The sequence below is a fragment of the Ovis aries genome, chromosome 2, assembly GCF_016772045.2.
Source record: "Ovis aries strain OAR_USU_Benz2616 breed Rambouillet chromosome 2, ARS-UI_Ramb_v3.0, whole genome shotgun sequence".
NCBI lineage: Eukaryota > Metazoa > Chordata > Mammalia > Artiodactyla > Bovidae > Ovis > Ovis aries.
This window is the reverse complement of record NC_056055.1, coordinates 12,879,946-12,899,550: the sequence shown is the minus strand read 5'-3', so window position 1 is coordinate 12,899,550 and position 19,605 is coordinate 12,879,946. Positions and strand designations below refer to the sequence as shown.

The window sequence follows — 19,605 nt, the reverse complement described above, 5'->3', positions numbered from 1 at the left end:
AATTCAAAGTCAGAAAGAACACTAGGAGTAAATCCTGGGGTCAGGTCGGGGGTGGGGAGCGGGAATGGGGACTTAGTGTTGAATGGGGACAGAGTTTCAGTTTAGGAAAGTGAAAAATCCAGGAGATAGATGATGGTGGGAGATGATGAATGTATTTAATGCCACTGAATTGTACAGTTAAATATGGTTAAAATAGTATGTTTTATATTATGTGACTTTTTAATCACAATTAAAAGAACATTCCAGGAAAGATACACACAAATTTAAATTATTATTTACTGAGTAGCTAGTACATGGAGAATATTAAGAACAACATGTCTTATTTACATGCCTTAGTTCAACATGTCAAGAGGAGTTTGAAGCCAGGGGCTTGTTGCTCTGAGAATCATAAAATATATCTGTGATATTATGAAAAGTAACAAGGTGATTGTGCTTGCCCTAATATACCGTTCCAGGGTAATTTCCTAATATTGACAACACATAGAAAGTTTGAAAATAGATCTCCAACCAAGAATTTCCCATTATATTAACCTTTTCAAACAGACAGTCTATTCTTACCTGTGATGTTAAAAATTAACCTAATTTTGTGGTCGGATATTGGGGCACTTCTTTCAATCCGTGAAGATCTGGCTTTGCCAGCACCCGTGGGTGTTTCTCGCACTGTGTCCTGGAAGTCACCATAAGAGTAATCCAGCCTGTTGGCTGCACCCCAGCCACCAGGTCCTGAAAAGTTGGGGTAGAGAAATAAAAGACTGTAGAGCTGCATCTTTATCAGCTTTTAGGGTCTAATGTTCAGCCACAAATTACATTGTCTTTGATTACTATTTAAATTGCCCATAATGTTCTACATATAAAGTTTTGCCTGTAATTTTATACTGTAGTCTTGGGCACTTCATATTAAATTTAGATTAGCAATGAACAAGCTATGTAGGCATTTAAACCATTCTATCTTCAGCCTAATAATTATAGTAGGTTTAGAGGAAACGGGAGGTGGGTATAGATTTTAATCAATGTCTATTTCCTTTCAGGGTTTGTTCCATTCTTGTCTTTTTTTAATATCAGTGTCACAAACTGAATGTGCATAAACAGATTTCCCTTTGTGAAGATTATTCAAGATATTTGCATATCTGCATATTTTAAATATAAACATACTGTACTTTTAACAAAGATAATAACAAAGATAATACTATGTGTATATATTTGATAATCACTTTTCAAATGTTCTCAACAATATATTATAATATTTCTGTGTCAAATAGTTTAATGTCTTTTTCTATAGCTATGCTAGTTTCTTTGGGCAGCATTATGAGTTAAATGTTTACGCACTTAAGAAACTGCTGGAGGCAGTATGCTGTGCTTAGTCACTCAGTCACGTCAGACTCTCCAGGAATTGCAGCCTGCCAAGCTCCTCTGTCCATGGAATTCTCCCGGCAAAAATACTAAAGTGGGTTGCCATGCCCTCCTCCAGGGAATCTCCCCAAACCAAGGATCAAATCCAGGACTTCTTTACTGTCTGAGCCACCGGGGAAGCCCAAGGATCCTGGAGTGGGTTGCCATACCCTCTTGCAGGGGATCTTCCCATCCCAGGGATCAAACCCAGGTCTCCCACAATGCAGGCAGATTCTTGACCATCTGAGCCACCAGGGAGGCCATGAATACTGGAGTGAGAAGCATGGTTTTATGTGTCTCTTTAGATGCCTTCCATATCACTGTGACCAACTGCATGGTTCAGATGGTAACTTCTTGCTAAATGATGTATGCCTGTACTATCTTAATCAAGCTACTTTCATTACTCTGAATCTCAGCTTCTTTATGTCTACATTGAGATTATTATTCCTATCTTATAGGTCTGCAGAATAACAGCTAATTCATGCAAACTAGCTCATAGACTAGTTTTTAGACTAGCTTTTAGACTCATTCTAAAAGCTCAGTGAGAGTAAATAATATTGATGTAGGCACACTGTTGTTGCTTAGTTATGTGCTTTAAACATCAAATCTATTTATACAGGTTTGTCCACTTAAGTAAGTTGGTTTTTGAGTTTCTTTTTTAGCTTAATTCATGCTTTTAGCCACTTAAAAAGAACTAGACCAATAGTTTTATTTTTCACTTAAACATTTTTCCCTACAAGTGTCATGCAGCCATTGTAAAAAACACAACATCACAAAATCCCAGAGGAACAAAGAGAAACATGTAAAAGATTGTCTATAATTCCACCACACAGAAATAATGACCATAACATTTTAGCCAAGAATATTTTCTATGAATATATAAACACACACATACACATTTATGCACACATATTATATATATATGCACACATATTATATATGAATATATAAACACACACATACACATTTATGCACACATATTATATATATATGCACACATATATGAATATATAAACACACACATACACATTTATGCACACATATTATATATATATGCACACATATATGAATATATAAACACACACATACACATTTATGCACACACACACACATAGTGTGTGGTAGCTCAGGTAGTAGAGTCTACTTGCTATGCGGGAGACCCAGGTTTGAGCCCCGGGTGGGGAAGATCCTCTGGAGAAGGAAATGGCAACCCACTCCAGTACTCTTGCCTGGACAATCCCATGGATGGAGGAACATGACAGGCAACAGTCCATGGGGTCACAAAGAGTCAGAAGTGACTGAGTGACTTCACTTGCTTTCTTTATATATATATATATATATATATATATATATGTATACAGCTAGAATAAATATAAACATACTGTACTTTTAACAAAATAAGATCATGCTATATGAATATTATTTGCTAATCACTTTTCAAATTTTCTCAACAATATAATATTTCTGTATCAAATGGTTTAATATCTTTTTCTATAGCTATACTTCCCTGGTGGCTCAGATAGTAAAGCATCTGTCTACAACGTGGGAGACCTGGGTTCCATCCCTGGATCGGGAAGATCCGCTGGACAAGGAAATGGCAATCCACTCCAGTACTATTGCCTGGAGAATTCCACGGACAGAGGAGCCTGGTAGGCTACAGTCCATGGGGTCACAAAGAGTCGGACATGACTGAGCGACTTCACTTTCCTTTCACTTTCACTACAAACTAAGTTTATATTTTCAGACTTTGAGGTTATTTCAAAATTTTAGAACATCCTTGTACTACACTATGTCATAAAATCTTCTCACCGTCAGTGAGAAGACACCACCCAATTCCATAAATACCCAAATGAAATATGTACATCTTGGAATTTACAAAATATGGTACATGTTGGTACATTAGTATGACTTTTATCTTGAGAAATATCCTCAGATGGGTCTGAGCATTTTTAACCCTTTAGTTACATATTGCCAAATGCTCTTCAATTTCTTCTCTACACACAATATGTGAGTATAATTTTTATCTCATGACACCTTTGCCAACTCTGGGTATTGAGATTTTTACTCAAATTTGTTCATCAGACAGGATAAAAAATGGCATCTCACTTTAGTTTTAATCTGAACTACATGAGTAGTATAAGATCTAATCATTTTAGTATATTTACTGGCCCTTTCTTTTCCACACATTATGACATGCCAAGGTGTTATAAATATTAACAATTTTGTGAGTGGTGTAAAGACACTCAAGGAAGAAGGTTTGCCTCTCAGGATCCCTTGCATCACTTGCACCATACAGTATTCAGATCCTTACAGGATGACACACGTCACCCATCACAAAGTCTCATGATGATAGCTGACTCCCTCTGTGTGCAGTCCTGCACCCTTGCAACCTACCTCGGCAATCCGGGGGCAGCGGGAACCTGGGTCACGTGTGACAGAAGAGGCACTGGTATTCTAGAGGTGCCACTGCCAACGCCCCCACCAAGGCCACTTTGTGTTCTTCTGTCTAAAACTTTAACTTCCATTATGTTCACTGAGAAGTTGTTTATAATCGTTAAAACTGGGAAACAAACTCAAAGTCTACCAATAGGAAACTGTTTATATAAATTATAGCAAATTCATAAAATATGTAGTCATTAAAACTGCATTGAACACACTGGTATATTTAAAATGGATAACCAACAAAGATCCATGTACAGCACATGGAACTCTATTCAATGTTATGTGGCAGCCTTGATGGCAGTGGGGGTTTGGAGGAGAATGGATAATGTCTATTTATGGCTGAATCCCTTCACTGTTCATCTATCACAACATTGTTAATCAGCTATACCCCAATACAAAATAAAAAGTTCAAAAAATTGCACTGAAATATTTATGACATAAAAGTATCCTCGATAAAATATTAACTAGAAAATCATGTTTACAAAATAGTATGGGTCTACACTCAAATGCAGTAAGTAATATACACATTAATATAGTAACAATTATTTCTGGAACTGCAGGTTATCTCAATTTTATTCTTTTAGTATTTTTCAAATTTTTGCAAAAAACATATATGCAGAAATAATATTTTTCAATTTAAAAGCTCTAAAGCAATAGTCAATATCACTCAATGCTAAATCACTAAGAGAAATATGATTAGTGTCAAAAACAAAAAGAATGTCCACTCTCATGTGAATTAATACTGCTTCAAATAATCTAAGCACTTTACTTTCTCTTGTATTTCCTCATTTAATCCTTACAACAGCCCTATGAGCTCAGCACTCTTACACACCCAGTTTACAGATGAGAAAATTGAGGCACAGAGTGGTTTGAGAACTTAAGCTCTTCCCCTGCCTCCTGCTGCTGCTGCTGCTAAGTCACTTCCGTCGTGTCCGACTCCGTGTGACCCCATAGATGGTATCCCACCAGGCTCCCCCGTCCCTCGGATTCTCCAGGCAAGAACACTGGAGTGGGTTGCCATTTCCTTCTCCAATGCATGAAAGTGAAAAGTGAAAGTGAAGTCGCTCAGTCGTGTCCGACTCTTCGCGACCCCATGGACTCCTAGCAGCCTAGCAGGCTCCTCCGCCCATGGGATTTCCCAGGCAGGAGTACTGGAGTGGGGTGCCATTGCCTTCTCCTCCCCTGCCTCATAGTAGGTGGGTAAGCCAGGATTCAGACATTTACTAGTTGGTTGTAGAATTCATGTATTTAACCAGGACGGTATCACCACTGTGTTCTAAAACATTACTCTGCAAGTTCTGTAGAGACAGTTTTATAAGAATGAAATAAAAATAAGTATAATTACTGGAAAGGACAAAGAAATCCCATAACACACTTTGGAGTACACTTAATAAAAGTTGTATGTCAATTATTTCTTTAAAAAACAGAAGAAAAAACATTCAGAGTCTACACGAAGAAAACATCCAAATTCTACTCGAAGGTATATCAGACTGGAATAGATTGAGTCTTAACATATTATAAGTGAGGAATGTGAATATTTTACGTGTATTACTATTTTGAATAAATGACTTCCAATTTAAGTTAAATGCCATATAAAAATTGCCATTAGTACCTTATAACTATTACTACTCTAAGACACCATACAAATATTTGAATTTTACAATCACAATGTGACTTAGTTTTCTTAGTATTTATCATCCTGAAGCATTCTGGCTAATATTTTGAAAGAATTACATATCTATAAATATCATTACACACAGGATCAGGTTATCCAGTCATCCTAGAACTCTTGATGAATAAATAAGTGAAAGGTTATTTTTCTAATTCGCCCCACTCTTCTGGAATGATTTTCTTAGCCTGCACAACAGTTTTCCCAACTACCCACACTAAATAATTTCATTACCGATTGCAAAGCCATTTTCATAGTCATAATTATATTCAAGGCAGTATTTTTTGGTCAAGTCCTCCAGTCGGCAGTCAATGTCATCAGCATCACTACAAAATGACGGGACCTGTAAAAAAAAAAAATGAAACAGGACAAACTGTGCTTCACATCTGGGTGTGCCTTGATTAAGCTCTACGCTCCTGTTCTTCACGTCTCTATCAGCAGGAAGGAAGAAAGGACCCCAGAGCGCTCCCTGTCCTTAACAAGGTTCCTGACCCTCCTCCTTGCCCTCCCCTACCTCCTCTCAGTGCCGTGGACCACCAAGATCAGTCTCATGCCTTTTCTCTCTGTTTACATTACTTACCGCAAGAAACTCAGGACTCCTGGGATATCTGTCTCTGAACTTTCACCCCAATTGAGTTTTGTTTTTTTCAATTGAAGTATAGCTGATTTACAATTTTCTATTAATGACTCTTTAGATCCCTTTTCTCTGGCCCCATCTCCCACCCTCTTCCAAGTAAAGTCCTCAAAACTTTCCTTGGTACCCTCTGAAGTTCACAGTCAAGAACCAGTCAAACCCTTATTAGTATTCACCTCCTCTCTCTCTCTGTTCTTTTCACTTTTGCTCTCAATTAAACCTGACTTCCTTGTTTTTTTAGGTGGTGGTCATGGAGGTGAGGAAGTGTCCTCCTCACTCTTTAGTGCTGTTTCTAGCTCATACTCCCATGAACCTCCTTGAAGCCTGAGTTTTGAAGCTCCTGCAGTAAGCCATACCACACACTGATCTCCTTGTGCCCGTCACCTATAGCCCTCCCCTATTCCGAGTCACTTCCTCATGCCAAGAACCTTAGTAAGTGTCCCTGGTATAGCCCTGGGTGATTTCTATATTCAGCCAGCTGATCCTTCCATCACCTTGAATTCTCACTTCCTCTTCTATCTTCCAGCCTTACTTTGTCAGTTACTCAGTCATACCCTCAGGTCTTGTCCTTACAAGTAACTGCACCCTCTCTTAGACCCAGGAATCCAACACCTCTTCTGTAATCCACTGACACTGTCACCTCTTCACTGTCCCTCAGCCCCTGATGTCTTCACTTCCTTATTTACCCATCTTGGATCCCATCTTGATCCATCACCATAAATTACTTACTCCCTTGCACGCACCCTCCTTGGTCTGTCACCATGAATTACTCCTTTGCATGCACCCTTCTCAATTTGTCTGGAGAACTTTAACCCCAGTTAAATTGATTGCTCTGCTTTCTCCACAGTTGTGCCCATATGCTCAACTATAGTTTGGGAGAAAACACATCCCTGCTTACGGCCAGTCCTACATTTCTCTAGTATATTCATTTATGCTCTCCTAGAAGATCATTTCGTACCACATTCTCTTTTCTCAAACCTCCAACAACTCCTCCCCAGCCTTACTCCAGTCTGATCATTCTGTATCTTTTTTCACAGATCAGACAGTCACAAACGATCCTTCTTTCACACACATCACATGTGGACTCACCCCTGTACCTGTGCTCATGTCCTCTACCCCTTCCTGACACCTCTCTTTCTCACACTCTGCATCAAATCTACTCCTATTGCATCTACTTTCAGAATCTATCCTAAATCTAAGCCACTCAACTCTGTTAGGGATATAAGTTGCTTAGAGGACTATGATTTCACAGAAGTTATATATACATACACATATATATAAACTATAAATATATAAAAAACATATATAAAACATTTATATACTCATATATATATATATATATATATATATATATATAGAACATTTCCTGCTTTCAAGATGCTCGATACACTTAAATACATTGCTTTGCTCTCCTGGAATCCCGAAAGAGTCCTAAACTTGCATGAAAAAGAAAACCCTTTAAATGTTCAGTGATCATAAAAGAAAAACAGACAACAAGGGCATTTCTGTCATACTTTAAACAACAAAGCAGACATTCTCAAACCAAAGGGACTCTAAGTTTTTCTGAATGTTTTAAAAAATTTGAAGTGCTTTAACACAGACTTACTTATAATTCACTCCAGGAGACCAAAACCTATGAATAATTCTAAATATGAGGAGCAAGTTTGGGTCACAAAGAAAAAGGAACTCATCAAGACAAAGAATTTCTGTTGCAGGTGACACAGAGCAACTATGGAAAACTCCACAGCATCCTTTAAAATATGGCAAACAACCAAGGAACGCTACTGACATACCATTTTCCCCAGGGTGGTCTCAAATGCTTCAGAAAATTTCTTCAACAGATCTGTGTCATCACAGCGAGTTGCTTTGTACAGCATCTCAAAGGACTTGTACCCATGATTTGCAAAACGTTTTACTGGAAAAAACCAGTTTCAGTTGGTTAGTGTTTTCAAAACACAAATTTAATTTCTGTGGAATTAAATTGGTATTTTCATCCCGACATGGTTTATGGGATTGTTATAAAAACAAAAGTTGATAGTTAAGGAATGTTTCCAGGCATTAATCAATTGATCATAATAAACCACCAGCCAAGCAGCCATGTACCCAGTTACCTGGTGATATATTTGCTTTTATATATTATTCTTAACCTTCCAATCATATGTCAAAGTGAACATTTAAGGGAGAAAGAGATACAAACATTTTTTTCATTATATTCCTGGGAATCTTTGAAAAATTCTGGTTGCAAAGATATTATATAAGTTTATAATGTATATTTTTATATTATATTTTCAATCAATAGACACTAAAAAATTTCTAAATGGTATGTGAAATTATATTTCTTAAAAGTGTAATTTCACAGAGATAAACTTTTCCTTGGATCAGAAGTTTAGAAGTTAAGACTCAGCAAGAAGTCTCAAAATATTCACAGTCTCCTAACAATATCAATATTAAAATCCTACGGTCTAAATCTTTGATAGAGGTGAGTAATATCACTTATATTTACCAAATTTAGGAACGATACAGCTCAAGTAAGTGGGTTTTACTTTGTAAGACACTGGCATTTAAACTCCATCTACAGTAGTGGATCAAAGATTCACTCCAGAGATTATTATTTACACAAGATGAAGACATTGGATTATCTTTAGGATAATACACAAGGTTACAGAATAGATCTAAATCACTTCCAAAAAAGAGTATGACTGATCTGAAAAGCATATAGGCTCTTACTTTAAATATAAGTTCTTCTCCAGACATCAGACTATACTTTAGTTCAAGTTTACAGCTCAAGAATGACATGCTGACTCTTCTGACAATTCTGGTAAATAATAATGAAGGGGCCAAGATGGTTTTCCTATAAACTGAGTCTTATCCTATAGCAATCCAATCAGCAATAAGATCCTGGGCTAATATTTTAAATTGAGGGATGGACATTTCTCCTATCTATAAACACTTCAAATTCATGGCACTGTTTCCTACTTACCAAATCTAAACCCTGTATTAAGGCAATTTTTCTCTTTAATGTTAAGAAATTTACTCATATGGGTAGTCAAACACATATTCACACATACTAAAGAAGCCCAGAAAAATTTAGAACTTACTAGCACAGTCTGGCCATTCAGTGGAATATGGTGGCTTCCAGATACCATCTTCATAAGCACAATAATACTTGTCAGTAGATCCTTCTGTGAAATCATAGCCCTCTAAGCAACTTAATGTGCAGTTAACACCAGTACTATCTTGAGTACATACAAAATCCCCATTTACAGGTGTAAATGGAACTTCACAGGGGGAACCTATGTAAAAAAATTAAATTATTTATATACAGTGGTATTAAAATATAAATTAAAATCTAAGTGTCTAAGCTGAATTTTGAAAAGAATTCCTCCTGTCCACCATTACTCCTAAAAAAACTTTCACAATAGTGAAATAGCCTCCATAGTGTGAGGCTGCTGCAGTTTCTGCTTTTTGATTCCTAGGTTGGTACAGCTAAAAAGCTGTACCAATGTGCAATTAATTACCTATGCATAATTGTGCATATTTTATGAAAAGCTAAAAGTACTTCTGATGTGCAACTGTTATTTTTGGCATTCTTTTAATAAAAAGGAAAACCAAATAACGTTACATAGCAACAAATTTTCGGAATCTGTCTCCCCAAGCATTCAAAATAGGATCATAAGAACAATACTTTGTAACTTTAGAGAAAATGTTAATAAGTGGTTACAGACTAGCTCCAAAGAAAGCCTGTGTATTTACCATGAAGTGATCATTAGAAACCTCAATACAATCTGTCAGTATTCTAACTTTAAACAGCTATGTTCATAGCCTATTTTCTTTCACAAAGGAGAGTGCAATAGTGATTACACATCTCAAGTGTCAGCTAGATTTTGGAGGCTTATGCAGAGTATACCTTTTACGACAATGTGGATGTCGCAGGTTCTATTATTGCCTGAGGGGTCAGTGGCTGTATACCGCACTACCGTCTCCCCTTGAGGGAAAAGGTCTCCTGGTGTATGGCTTCTGGTGACGGTCACCACGGCCCCTAAAAAGGAGAGAAGGGGAAAGGAGGACTCCAATCTGGGGGTTATTGTGTGCAGTCACTTTACGTGATTAGAATTTTCATTTACTCTTTATACAAACCAGCTGAACATTCTATTGGTACAAACTGGGCTAACAGAAAATAAACTATAAAATCTTACACTAAACTACAGAAATAGTTGACTCAAAAGCCTCATTAAATGAAGGCATTCTTGCTAAATAGATTATTTTCCTTTACTAGATCAGTCTCTGTGAATACTGGAAATTTACTTAAGAAATCCATTTCACTTGCATCCTTGTTTTCAGGGTGTTTGCAAAAACTTTAAAGTGAACTTCAGCTATATTTGCTCACTTTTTTCTGTTTTCCTATGAGCTTTTATAGCATTTTTGGCAGATGTTTAAGAACTGAGTATGAATACATAGAACTGCTTTAGACTTGCCAATAGGATGCATAGTTTATGTCTCTAGGATAAAGGAAGCTTAGAGGCTGAATGAATTTACTAGAACACTTTCAAATAAAATACACTGCACAAGTTTAATAAATCCCCACTGAATAATGAATGAAAAGCCATGGATAGGTTAAGACTAACAATGTTAAAATATACAGAATTATCCTAGCATTAAAACATCTTCTGTAATTATCCATGCTACTATATTTAGAGTAATTTGCTTTTTATTTCTCTTTTATCTTTTTAAAAGCTTTTTATTTGGTGGTAGCATGTTGACAACAAGATACCTGCATTCTCACCTGAGTTGTCTGAAAACTGAGGCTCATCCCAGGTCACAGCATGCTCTTTCTCAGAGACCTGGACTGGAGGCGGGGATCTGCACCAGTCTATGCTAGGTGGTTCTACATCTAAAAAACATGAAATCAGAGGATGAAGTTCACAACTGATATTCAAAACTGATGAGGAGTGTTGCAAAAGAGAACCGAAGTCTACTTGTGCAGGCAGAGAACCTTGACACAAGGCTGGCCCTGGGATCCCTTTGATGATGACGTGTTAAAGAATCCACCTGCCAATGCAGGAACTGTAAGAGATGTGGGTGCAATCCCTAGGTTAGGAAGACCCCTGGAGGAGGAAATGGCAACCAACGCCAATATTCTTGCCAGGATAATCCCATGGACAGAGGAGCCTGGTGGGCTATAGTCCTTGGGGTCACAAACAGTTCCACATGACTGGGCACATATGCATGTTTCATCCCTGATCTCAACATCACAAGAAAAAGCTGATTCTTGCTATGCTTCACTCTACTTGTTGAAGAAATACCAGATTGCTCAAACCACCATGAACACAGCAGTATAAATGGTAAATTCGGGATGTGGTGAGCATTTAATTTGTGAGTTTTGCCAGTGGCAGTTGAGCTGATCCACCCAGAAGTGAAGTAAACATTCCCAGATAATGAGAAGGCGTGAAATGACCAAAGCAGTGCTTTCACAGGGATCTCCTGAATGATCCTCCTCTTAACTGAAGGGCTGACAGATGGTACATGGAAGACCAACGGGCAGAGATCCGAGTCATGCTGCAGAATATGTAAGACATTCAAGTGTCGTTGTTATTGTTAAGCTTCTCGTCATGTCGGACTCTTTGCAACTCCACGGGCTATAGCATATCAGGCTTCCCTGCTGTTCACTATCTCCCAAAGTTTGCTCAAACTCATGTCCACTGAGTCAGTGGTGCCATCCAACCATCTCATCCTCTGTTACACTGCTGCTCTCAATCTTTCCCAGCATCAGGCTCTTTTCCCATGAGTCAACTCTTTGCATCAGGTAGCCAAAGTAATTAGAGTTTCAGCTTCAGCATCAATCCTTCCAATGAATATTCAGGGCTGATTTCCTTTAGGATGGACTGGTTTGATCTCCTGGGTGTCCAGGGACTCTCACGAGTCTTCTCCAGGACCACAGTTCGAAAGCATCAATTCTTCTGCGCTCAGTCTTTTTATGGTCCAACTCTTAAATCTGTATATGACTACTGGAAAAACCATAGTTTTGATTATACGAACCTTTGTCAGAAAAAAGTGAGGATGTGATATTGCTGGAAGGCCAGGAGGTTACGTCCAGAGGTGGGACTCTGGGGTCTAAGATGCCTAGGTTGATAAATTCCAGGTAAAGACAAAGAACAGAGTGTGGACACGGGAATACGGGGCTGCAATGGAGAGGGGTGAAAGCCATGGCAGAAATGAAAGAACAGTTGCTGGGCACTGTAATCTACACTGAAGGAAGGGTTTGAGGGGGTGCGGGTGAGCCAGGTTTCACACTCTGATAGAATGCGGTAGAATTTGAGGAGGTCAGTAAAGTACAATCAAGAAGTAGTAAAGGAGGACATTTTCACATAACTATTGATTTTTACACATATGAAATGCCATTCTATCTGTAATAAAGCGTCTTTGAGGGAGACTGGATGAACAGTATTTTTCTTATTATATAGGTAAAGAATCTCAAACCAGGCAAATTTACGAGACTTGCCTGAGGTCAGTAAGCTGGTAAATTACAGTCACAGGCATCAAGACAAAGATGATATACTATCCATGTATATGAAAACACATATCCTGAAATGAAACGAGGTGCACCTATAAGACTATACAGATTTCTGTTTGAAGCTAAGTCTTGTGAATAAATATTCAGTTTTTCTCTTTTCCTGGTATTTGCATTTCCTTAGTGTAGGACCTTTGATTTACTGCTTTCTTAGGCTGTGAACTCTGTCAACCAGCGATGGAGCCTCTTTGGCTCACAAGTCTCCATGGCCTAGCACAGCACCTGGCCCATAACAGTTGCTCAGAAAAAGTTGTTGCATAAAGAAAAGAATGAAGGAATGCTTGTAGGAGGCCAGGGCATTTTGAGAATTCGGAATCAAGCCAACACATAGTTAAATTTATAAATCTAGCAGTATTTACTATGCTCCCCAAAGAAAGTACAAATGAAATAGTTCCAAGATTTTCTAAAGTTATCTGATTTTAGCCAAACACTTAAAAATTGAAGTTTGGGGATGAGAGAGAGCAGTTCGCAGAGGCCACTGACTGTCAAATAGCTGGAGGTCCCAGCAGACGCAGCATCTCCAGAAAAAGAAAGTCCATTCAAAGCACATGAGACAGCATTCTGTGGAATGTTAAGCAAAAGCATTCCTACTCCCTCTCATTTATCATTAAGACACCAACACTCTGTCATCTGAGGAAAACAAGAAAATGTAGGCTTTGGAATATTTTTGGTCTCCCTCTCCCCCTGCCTTCCCGGTCTCTTTACCTCCCCTTCTTCCGTTCCCTCCTCCCTGCCATTTCCTTGCTCTCTTTCAGAATTGGAAAATTCAGCTAGTATCTAGCTAGACACTCGAGTACACTTTTTACATTTCACCATGCTGACTCTTCATTGCGAAAAATGAAAACGTGGCAAACTCTTGACTCACATGTCCATGTTTAAAATCACAGCACCATAAAAATAAATCCAACATATTTTTCATGTGACTGGTGATGTTTATGTTTAAAACATTCAAAAAGCAATTAAAAACAACCAATCACTAGGACATAAACATTGATTTTTATATAAGTCGGTTTATTTACTCTCACCAAAACTTATCATTTTAGGGTAAGAAGCCAGTTATTAGTTATTTCAAGAGGTTATGTAAAATTCTTAAAATGAATTCAATGTACTGAATTTTAAAATAAACACTAAAAATATATATGAAACCAAAAGAGCAAAATGTTAGTATATTTACATAGAATTTAACGCAGGTCAGGAGGCAACAGTTAGAACTGGACATGGAACAACAGACTGGTTCCAAATAGGAAAAGGAAGTACATCAAGGCTGTATATTGTCACCCTGCTTATTTAACTTACATGCAGAGTACATCATGAGAAATGCTGGGCTGGAAGAAGCACAAGCTAGAATCAAGATTGCCGGGAGAAATATCAATAACCTCAGATATGCAGATGATACCACCCTTATGGCAGAAAGTGAAGAACTAAAGAGCCTCTTGATGAAAGTGAAAGAGGAGAGTAAAAAAGTTGGCTTAAAGCTCAACATTCAGAAAACGAAGATCATGGCATCTGGTCCCATCACTTCATGGGAAATAGATGGGGAAACAGTGGAAACAGTGGCTGACTATATTTTGGGGGGCTCCCAAATCACTGGAGATGGTGACTGCAGCCATGAAATTAAAAGATGTTTACTCCTTGGAAGGAAAGTTCTGACCAACCTAGATAGCATATTAAAAAGCAGAGACATCACTTTGTCAACATAGGTCCGTCTAGTCAAGGCTATGGTTCTTCCACTAGTCACGTATGGATGTGAGAGTTGAACTATAAATAAAGCTGAATGCCGAAGAAATTGATGCTTTTGAACTGCGGTGTTGGAGAAGACTCTTGAGAGTCCCTTGGACTGCAAGGAGGTCCAACTAGTCCACCCTAAAGGAGATCAGTCCTGGGTGTTCATTGGAAGGACTGATGTTGAAGCCGAAACTCCAATACTTTGGCCACTTGATGCAAAGAGTTGACTCACTGGAAAAGACTCTGATGCTGGGAGGGATTGAGGGCAGAAGGAGAAGGGGACAACAGAGGATGAGATGGCTGGATGGCATGACTGACTCAATGGACATGAGTTTGGGTGAACTCCGGGAGTTGGTGATGGACAGGAAGGCCTGGCGTGCTGCAGTTCACAGGGTCGCAAAGAGTCGGACACGACTTGAGTGAATGAACTGAACTGAACTGAATGTGTCAGGCGCTACTTCAAGTAGTCTGTATATCTTAACTAATTAGAAACCTCACAATAACCCTATGAGGTAATACATTTATTAATTCTATTTCTGGATGAAGAAATAAGCACAGAGAAGTGGCCAGTCACTCTGTCTTAAGTAGGAGAGATGGCTCTGGACTCAGGTGGTTTGTGTTCACAGTCTGTACTTTTGAGCACTACAGCAGACCACCTCATTCATATATTCCCCACATATTAAGTCTTATTGGTGGCTATCTATCTGGGCTTCCCTGGTGATTCAAATGGTAAAGAATCTGCCTGCAATGCAAGAGACTTGAGTCCGATCCCTGGGTCGGGAAGATCCTCTGGGGAATGGAATGGCTACCCACTTCAGTATTCTTGCCTGGAGAGTGCAAGTGAAAGTGAAGCCGCTCAGTTGTGCCCGACTCTTTGCAACCCCATGGACTGTAGCCTACCAGGCTCCTCCATCCATGGGATTTTCCAGGCAAGAGTACTGGAGTGGGTTGCCATTTCCGAGTACCATCTGGTATCTACTGAATATCTACTGAATTGAGTGAAAGCACAAACACGTTAGGAGATGATGAAGTAAACCAGGTCAAGAAAATGAAATTAAAAAGAAGGACTGATCTATAGCAGTGGGGTGTGAGGATGGAGAGATGGGGACAGATTTCAGAGGTATTAAGGAGATGAAACCAGTAGAACCTGATAACTTATTGGAAGTTGGATACAGAGGGAGGAGTCAAGAATGACTTCCAGAGTTCTTGCCTGATAACTAGGTCCTCACTATGTTTTCTGAGCTAAGAAATATCTTAAGTTTGAGTGAATTTGAAATGTTTGTGGGGCATTCACATGGGAAAGTTCAGTAGGCAGTTTTATATAAATTTGAAATTCAGAAGAGAAATCTGAGCTGGTGACAGAAATCCAGGAGTTATCAGTTAGCAAAATTACCAGGAAAACTAGAGAGAAAGAAAGAGGGTCAAGGCTGGAATCCTGGGGATGATCCACATTTGAGAGTTGGTCTAAGGAAGAGAAACCTAAAAAAGCAATCAAGGAGGAAAAAAAATTAGAATAACGGGGGAAAGAAACAAGAAAGACTGGTGTCCGAGAAGATGGGAAAGGAGGCAGTTTTGATAAAGAGAACATTGTCAATAATGTAAAATCTATGGAAACATTATATAAAATAAGGACAAAAAGTGTGCAGTAGGATTAACTCTAGAGATTACCTGGTGACCTTGATTTCTATGAGTAGAGGAGACAGAAGCCAGAATTGAGCGACTTTAAGAATCAGTTCTGATGAGATGGATGAAACTGGAGCCGATTATACAGAGTGAAGTAAGCCAGAAAGAAAAACACAAATACAGTATACTAACACATATATCTGGAATTTAGGAAGATGGCAATGACGACCCTGTATGCAAGACAGGGAAAGAGACACAGATGTGTATAACGGACTTTTTGGGAGAGGGTGGGATGATTTGGGAGAATGACATTCTAACATGTATACTATCATGTGAATTGAATCGCCAGTCTATGTCTGACGCAGGATGCAGCATGCTTGGGGCTGGTGCATGGGGATGACCCAGAAAGATGTTATGGGAGGAGGTGGAGGGGGTTCATGTTTGGGAATGCATGTAAGAATTAAAGATTTTAAAATTTAAAAAATAAAAAAAACTAAATTATTAAAAAAAAGAAAAAAAAATAAAAATTTAATTTAAAAAATAAAAAAAAAATAAAGTAAACATACATCAAAATTAAAAAAAAAAAAAAAAGAATAAATGGCAGTTAAGCCAAAAGATATGGCAACCACTGGGGAATTTTCAAAAGGTTCCAATAGAAAGGAATCAGAGATATAGTGATAGTTAAACGGTACATAGGTTTCAAAGAGGAAGCTGCTTCAATGACAGAAGGAAGAATCAGTGGAAAAAAAGGAAGTTGCTGAAGATAAAAAAGAGCCAAAGCTTTTGGGGGTTCTGGATTATTTTCACAAACTTACCCAAGTAATCTGAAGACTTACCAATAACCTTGATATGGAAGGTGCAGCTGGCTTGGTTGCTGGATGGGTCAGTTGCCGTGTATGTGACAGCAACATCTCCAATTGGGAAAAGATAAGGTGGGCTAAAAGCTGGATGAACGTGGATTGATACCTTTTGGAAAGAAATTTCCAAATATTTGGAAAGTTAAACTTAACATTAATAGCACTTTTATTACTTTTTGGTTTATAATATATTATTAGCAAAGTGAAGTTAAAAATGACACAATGTTTTACATATAGTAAAAAGGAAAAAAAAACCAGGCATAGCCTTTGGTGTATTCCTTTCTAGGCTAGTCTACCTAGGCAGTTTATAGAGTTCGGATAGATATGAAATGTTGTTCCTTATTTATTAAACATAATATCTTAGAACATTTTTTATGCTCTTACATAGTTTTCAGAACTTATGACTATTAAATATCTTTATAACTTAGGAAATAAGTATACGGTGCTTTTTTTAATAGAAAAATCTATTCAAGGACATTTAAACTGGTCCCAAACTTGACTGCTATAAGCAGCACTAGGAAAAATGGTTTTTGCACAGACATTAAAAAAATATTTTTATTATGTCCTTCTGTTCTTTCCAGGAATAGATTAACCTCAAATGCATTAAAATTTTACTCATAGGTAATACAAAATTTATTTCCCAGATTATGGTAAAAATTTGCATCCCCACTGTTAGTATTTGATAGGACCAGTATCAAAATTCCCATTCAGCGTTCTCTGATCTATGTTAAATATCATTACTTTTTGATAAATGAAAAATATGGCATCAGGCCATCGCTTTAATTTCCAATTTCTTACTGTCTTATGGTAAGACTATGTTCTCACACGGCTGCATGAGACAGATGTGTCCTCTTTTTGAATCATATGCTTGCACTCTTAGTCCATTTGAAAATTATGTGATAAACTTACATTAATATGTAATAAACATTCTAACATTTGAGAAATTCAAAGCATTTTTCTCTAGTTTGCTGTTTATCTATTGAGAAATATTTTTAAATTACAATTTCGATGTAGGATACAGGATGCTTGGGGCCGGAGCACAGGGATGATCCAGAGAGATGATATGGGGTGGGAGGTGGGAGCGGGGTTCATGTTTGGGAACTCATGTACACCCGTGGCAGATTCATGTCAATGTATGGCAAAACCAATACAGTATTGTAAAGTAAAATAAAGTAAAAATAAAAATAAAAAAATATATATACAAAGAAAAAAAAAAGAACAGGGAACTATAGTCAATATCTTGTAATAACCCATAATGGAAAATAATCTGAAAAGTAATATATGTGTATATGTATGACTGAATCACCTTACTGTAGACTTGAAACATTGTAAGTCAACTATACTTCAATAAAATATATATATTAAAAGGAAAAAAAAATTGTATTTTTAAAAAATAGTTCAACACACAGGTACTTCATTTAGTCTAAATTCTCATGGATCCTAAAGTATGTCCCTGCATTCTTCTTAGTGTTTGATGACAATGGCCATGTTGACGATGATGTATATTTTCACAGGCCTTTTAATGGGAAGTGGGAAACACAAGAGGCAGCATGCAACGCACACGTCACCTGCAGAGCAGAAAGTCCTAGAAGTCTAGAAATCACATTTAAATCAGGCTTAGAAGCTGTGTTTGGTTACCTAAAGATAAATACCATATGATCTCTCTTACAAGTGGAGGAAAAAAAAAAAAAAAAAGAACCACAGATACAGAGAACAGTATGGTGGTTCCCGGAAGATGGGTCTGGGGGTGGTCAAAATGAGAGAAAGTGGACAAAAGGTACAAATTCCACTTATAAAATAAGTTCTAGAGATGTAATACAGATACAGAGTGATAGTTATATTAAATGATACACTATAAAAAAGTTATCTTTATTGTTAAGTATATTCAACACAACTATCAGAACATATTGTGTTTCTTGTTGTGCCCTTGAATGGCACTACTTACATACATGTTTACATACAGGTGTGAAAAACTCTATACTGTTTAAGAGCATGTTCATGTATGTGAATACTAAAAGTACAGACTGAAGAGGGTGTTAAATTCCTAATTCCTTTTCTAATATCTGATGGATAATTATCTCAAGCTCTTGTATGCAAATACTAAAATACTGTGTTTTGAATAATGCTGGTTTTTGAAAGCAGAGTAAGAAACACTGTTATCTTCTTTAGACTATCATTTCAGGATCATATTTTAAAAGATATGTTTATAAATAGGAACTAAGATTGATTCCCCATCTTTCTTTTTTTTAAAAGATCTTCAGAGCATAGTAAAGGGCCAAGAACTTTTAGCCAAGTAATCTTAGAGGATACATAACACAAAAAAATCCATGGAATGAAAAGTTTCTGTTTCTAGAGATTTTCATCTGAGATTTCTAATGAAAAATTCAAGGCTGATTATTCTGTTATCAGATGGGACATTTGCATTTATGAGTAGAGTACAGCTAGAGACAGTACAATCATTAGAGTATTGGAAAGTTTTCAATAGCACACATATTTATAGTGTATTTAGAGTCCATTTGAAAAAGGACACAAATATTTGCTCAAACCTTACCTTTTCCCCAGAGTTGTCTTTAGCTGTTGGGATTTGCCAAGTGATATTAGCAGAGTCTTGCTGTTCTTGGGTCTCAGCCTCTATGTCTGCAGGACAAATGATCTGAGGAGCTTCCACATCTAATTCAGAAAATTCACATAGCAGTTA

At 37.6% G+C, this 19,605-nt stretch overlaps 1 protein-coding gene across 3 annotated transcripts in view; it reads right to left on the bottom strand.

Annotated features, from left to right (window-relative positions):
• Positions 1-19,605, bottom strand: part of SVEP1 (sushi, von Willebrand factor type A, EGF and pentraxin domain containing 1) — a 203,104-nt gene that overhangs the window by 92,346 nt on the left and 91,153 nt on the right. For all 3 annotated transcript variants that reach the window (XR_006058565.2, XM_012113658.4, XM_060408928.1), the window contains exons 8-15: positions 19,459-19,577; positions 16,887-17,016; positions 10,918-11,025; positions 10,042-10,173; positions 9,233-9,427; positions 7,928-8,049; positions 5,735-5,843; positions 559-723 (exon numbers count right to left, since the gene is read on the bottom strand). Coding sequence is in view for 2 of the 3 variants with exons in the window: in XM_012113658.4 (XP_011969048.3) it covers positions 559-723; positions 5,735-5,843; positions 7,928-8,049; positions 9,233-9,427; positions 10,042-10,173; positions 10,918-11,025; positions 16,887-17,016; positions 19,459-19,577 (1,080 nt within the window). In the remaining variant the exon portion in view is untranslated. The remainder of the gene's footprint in view (positions 1-558; positions 724-5,734; positions 5,844-7,927; positions 8,050-9,232; positions 9,428-10,041; positions 10,174-10,917; positions 11,026-16,886; positions 17,017-19,458; positions 19,578-19,605) is intronic.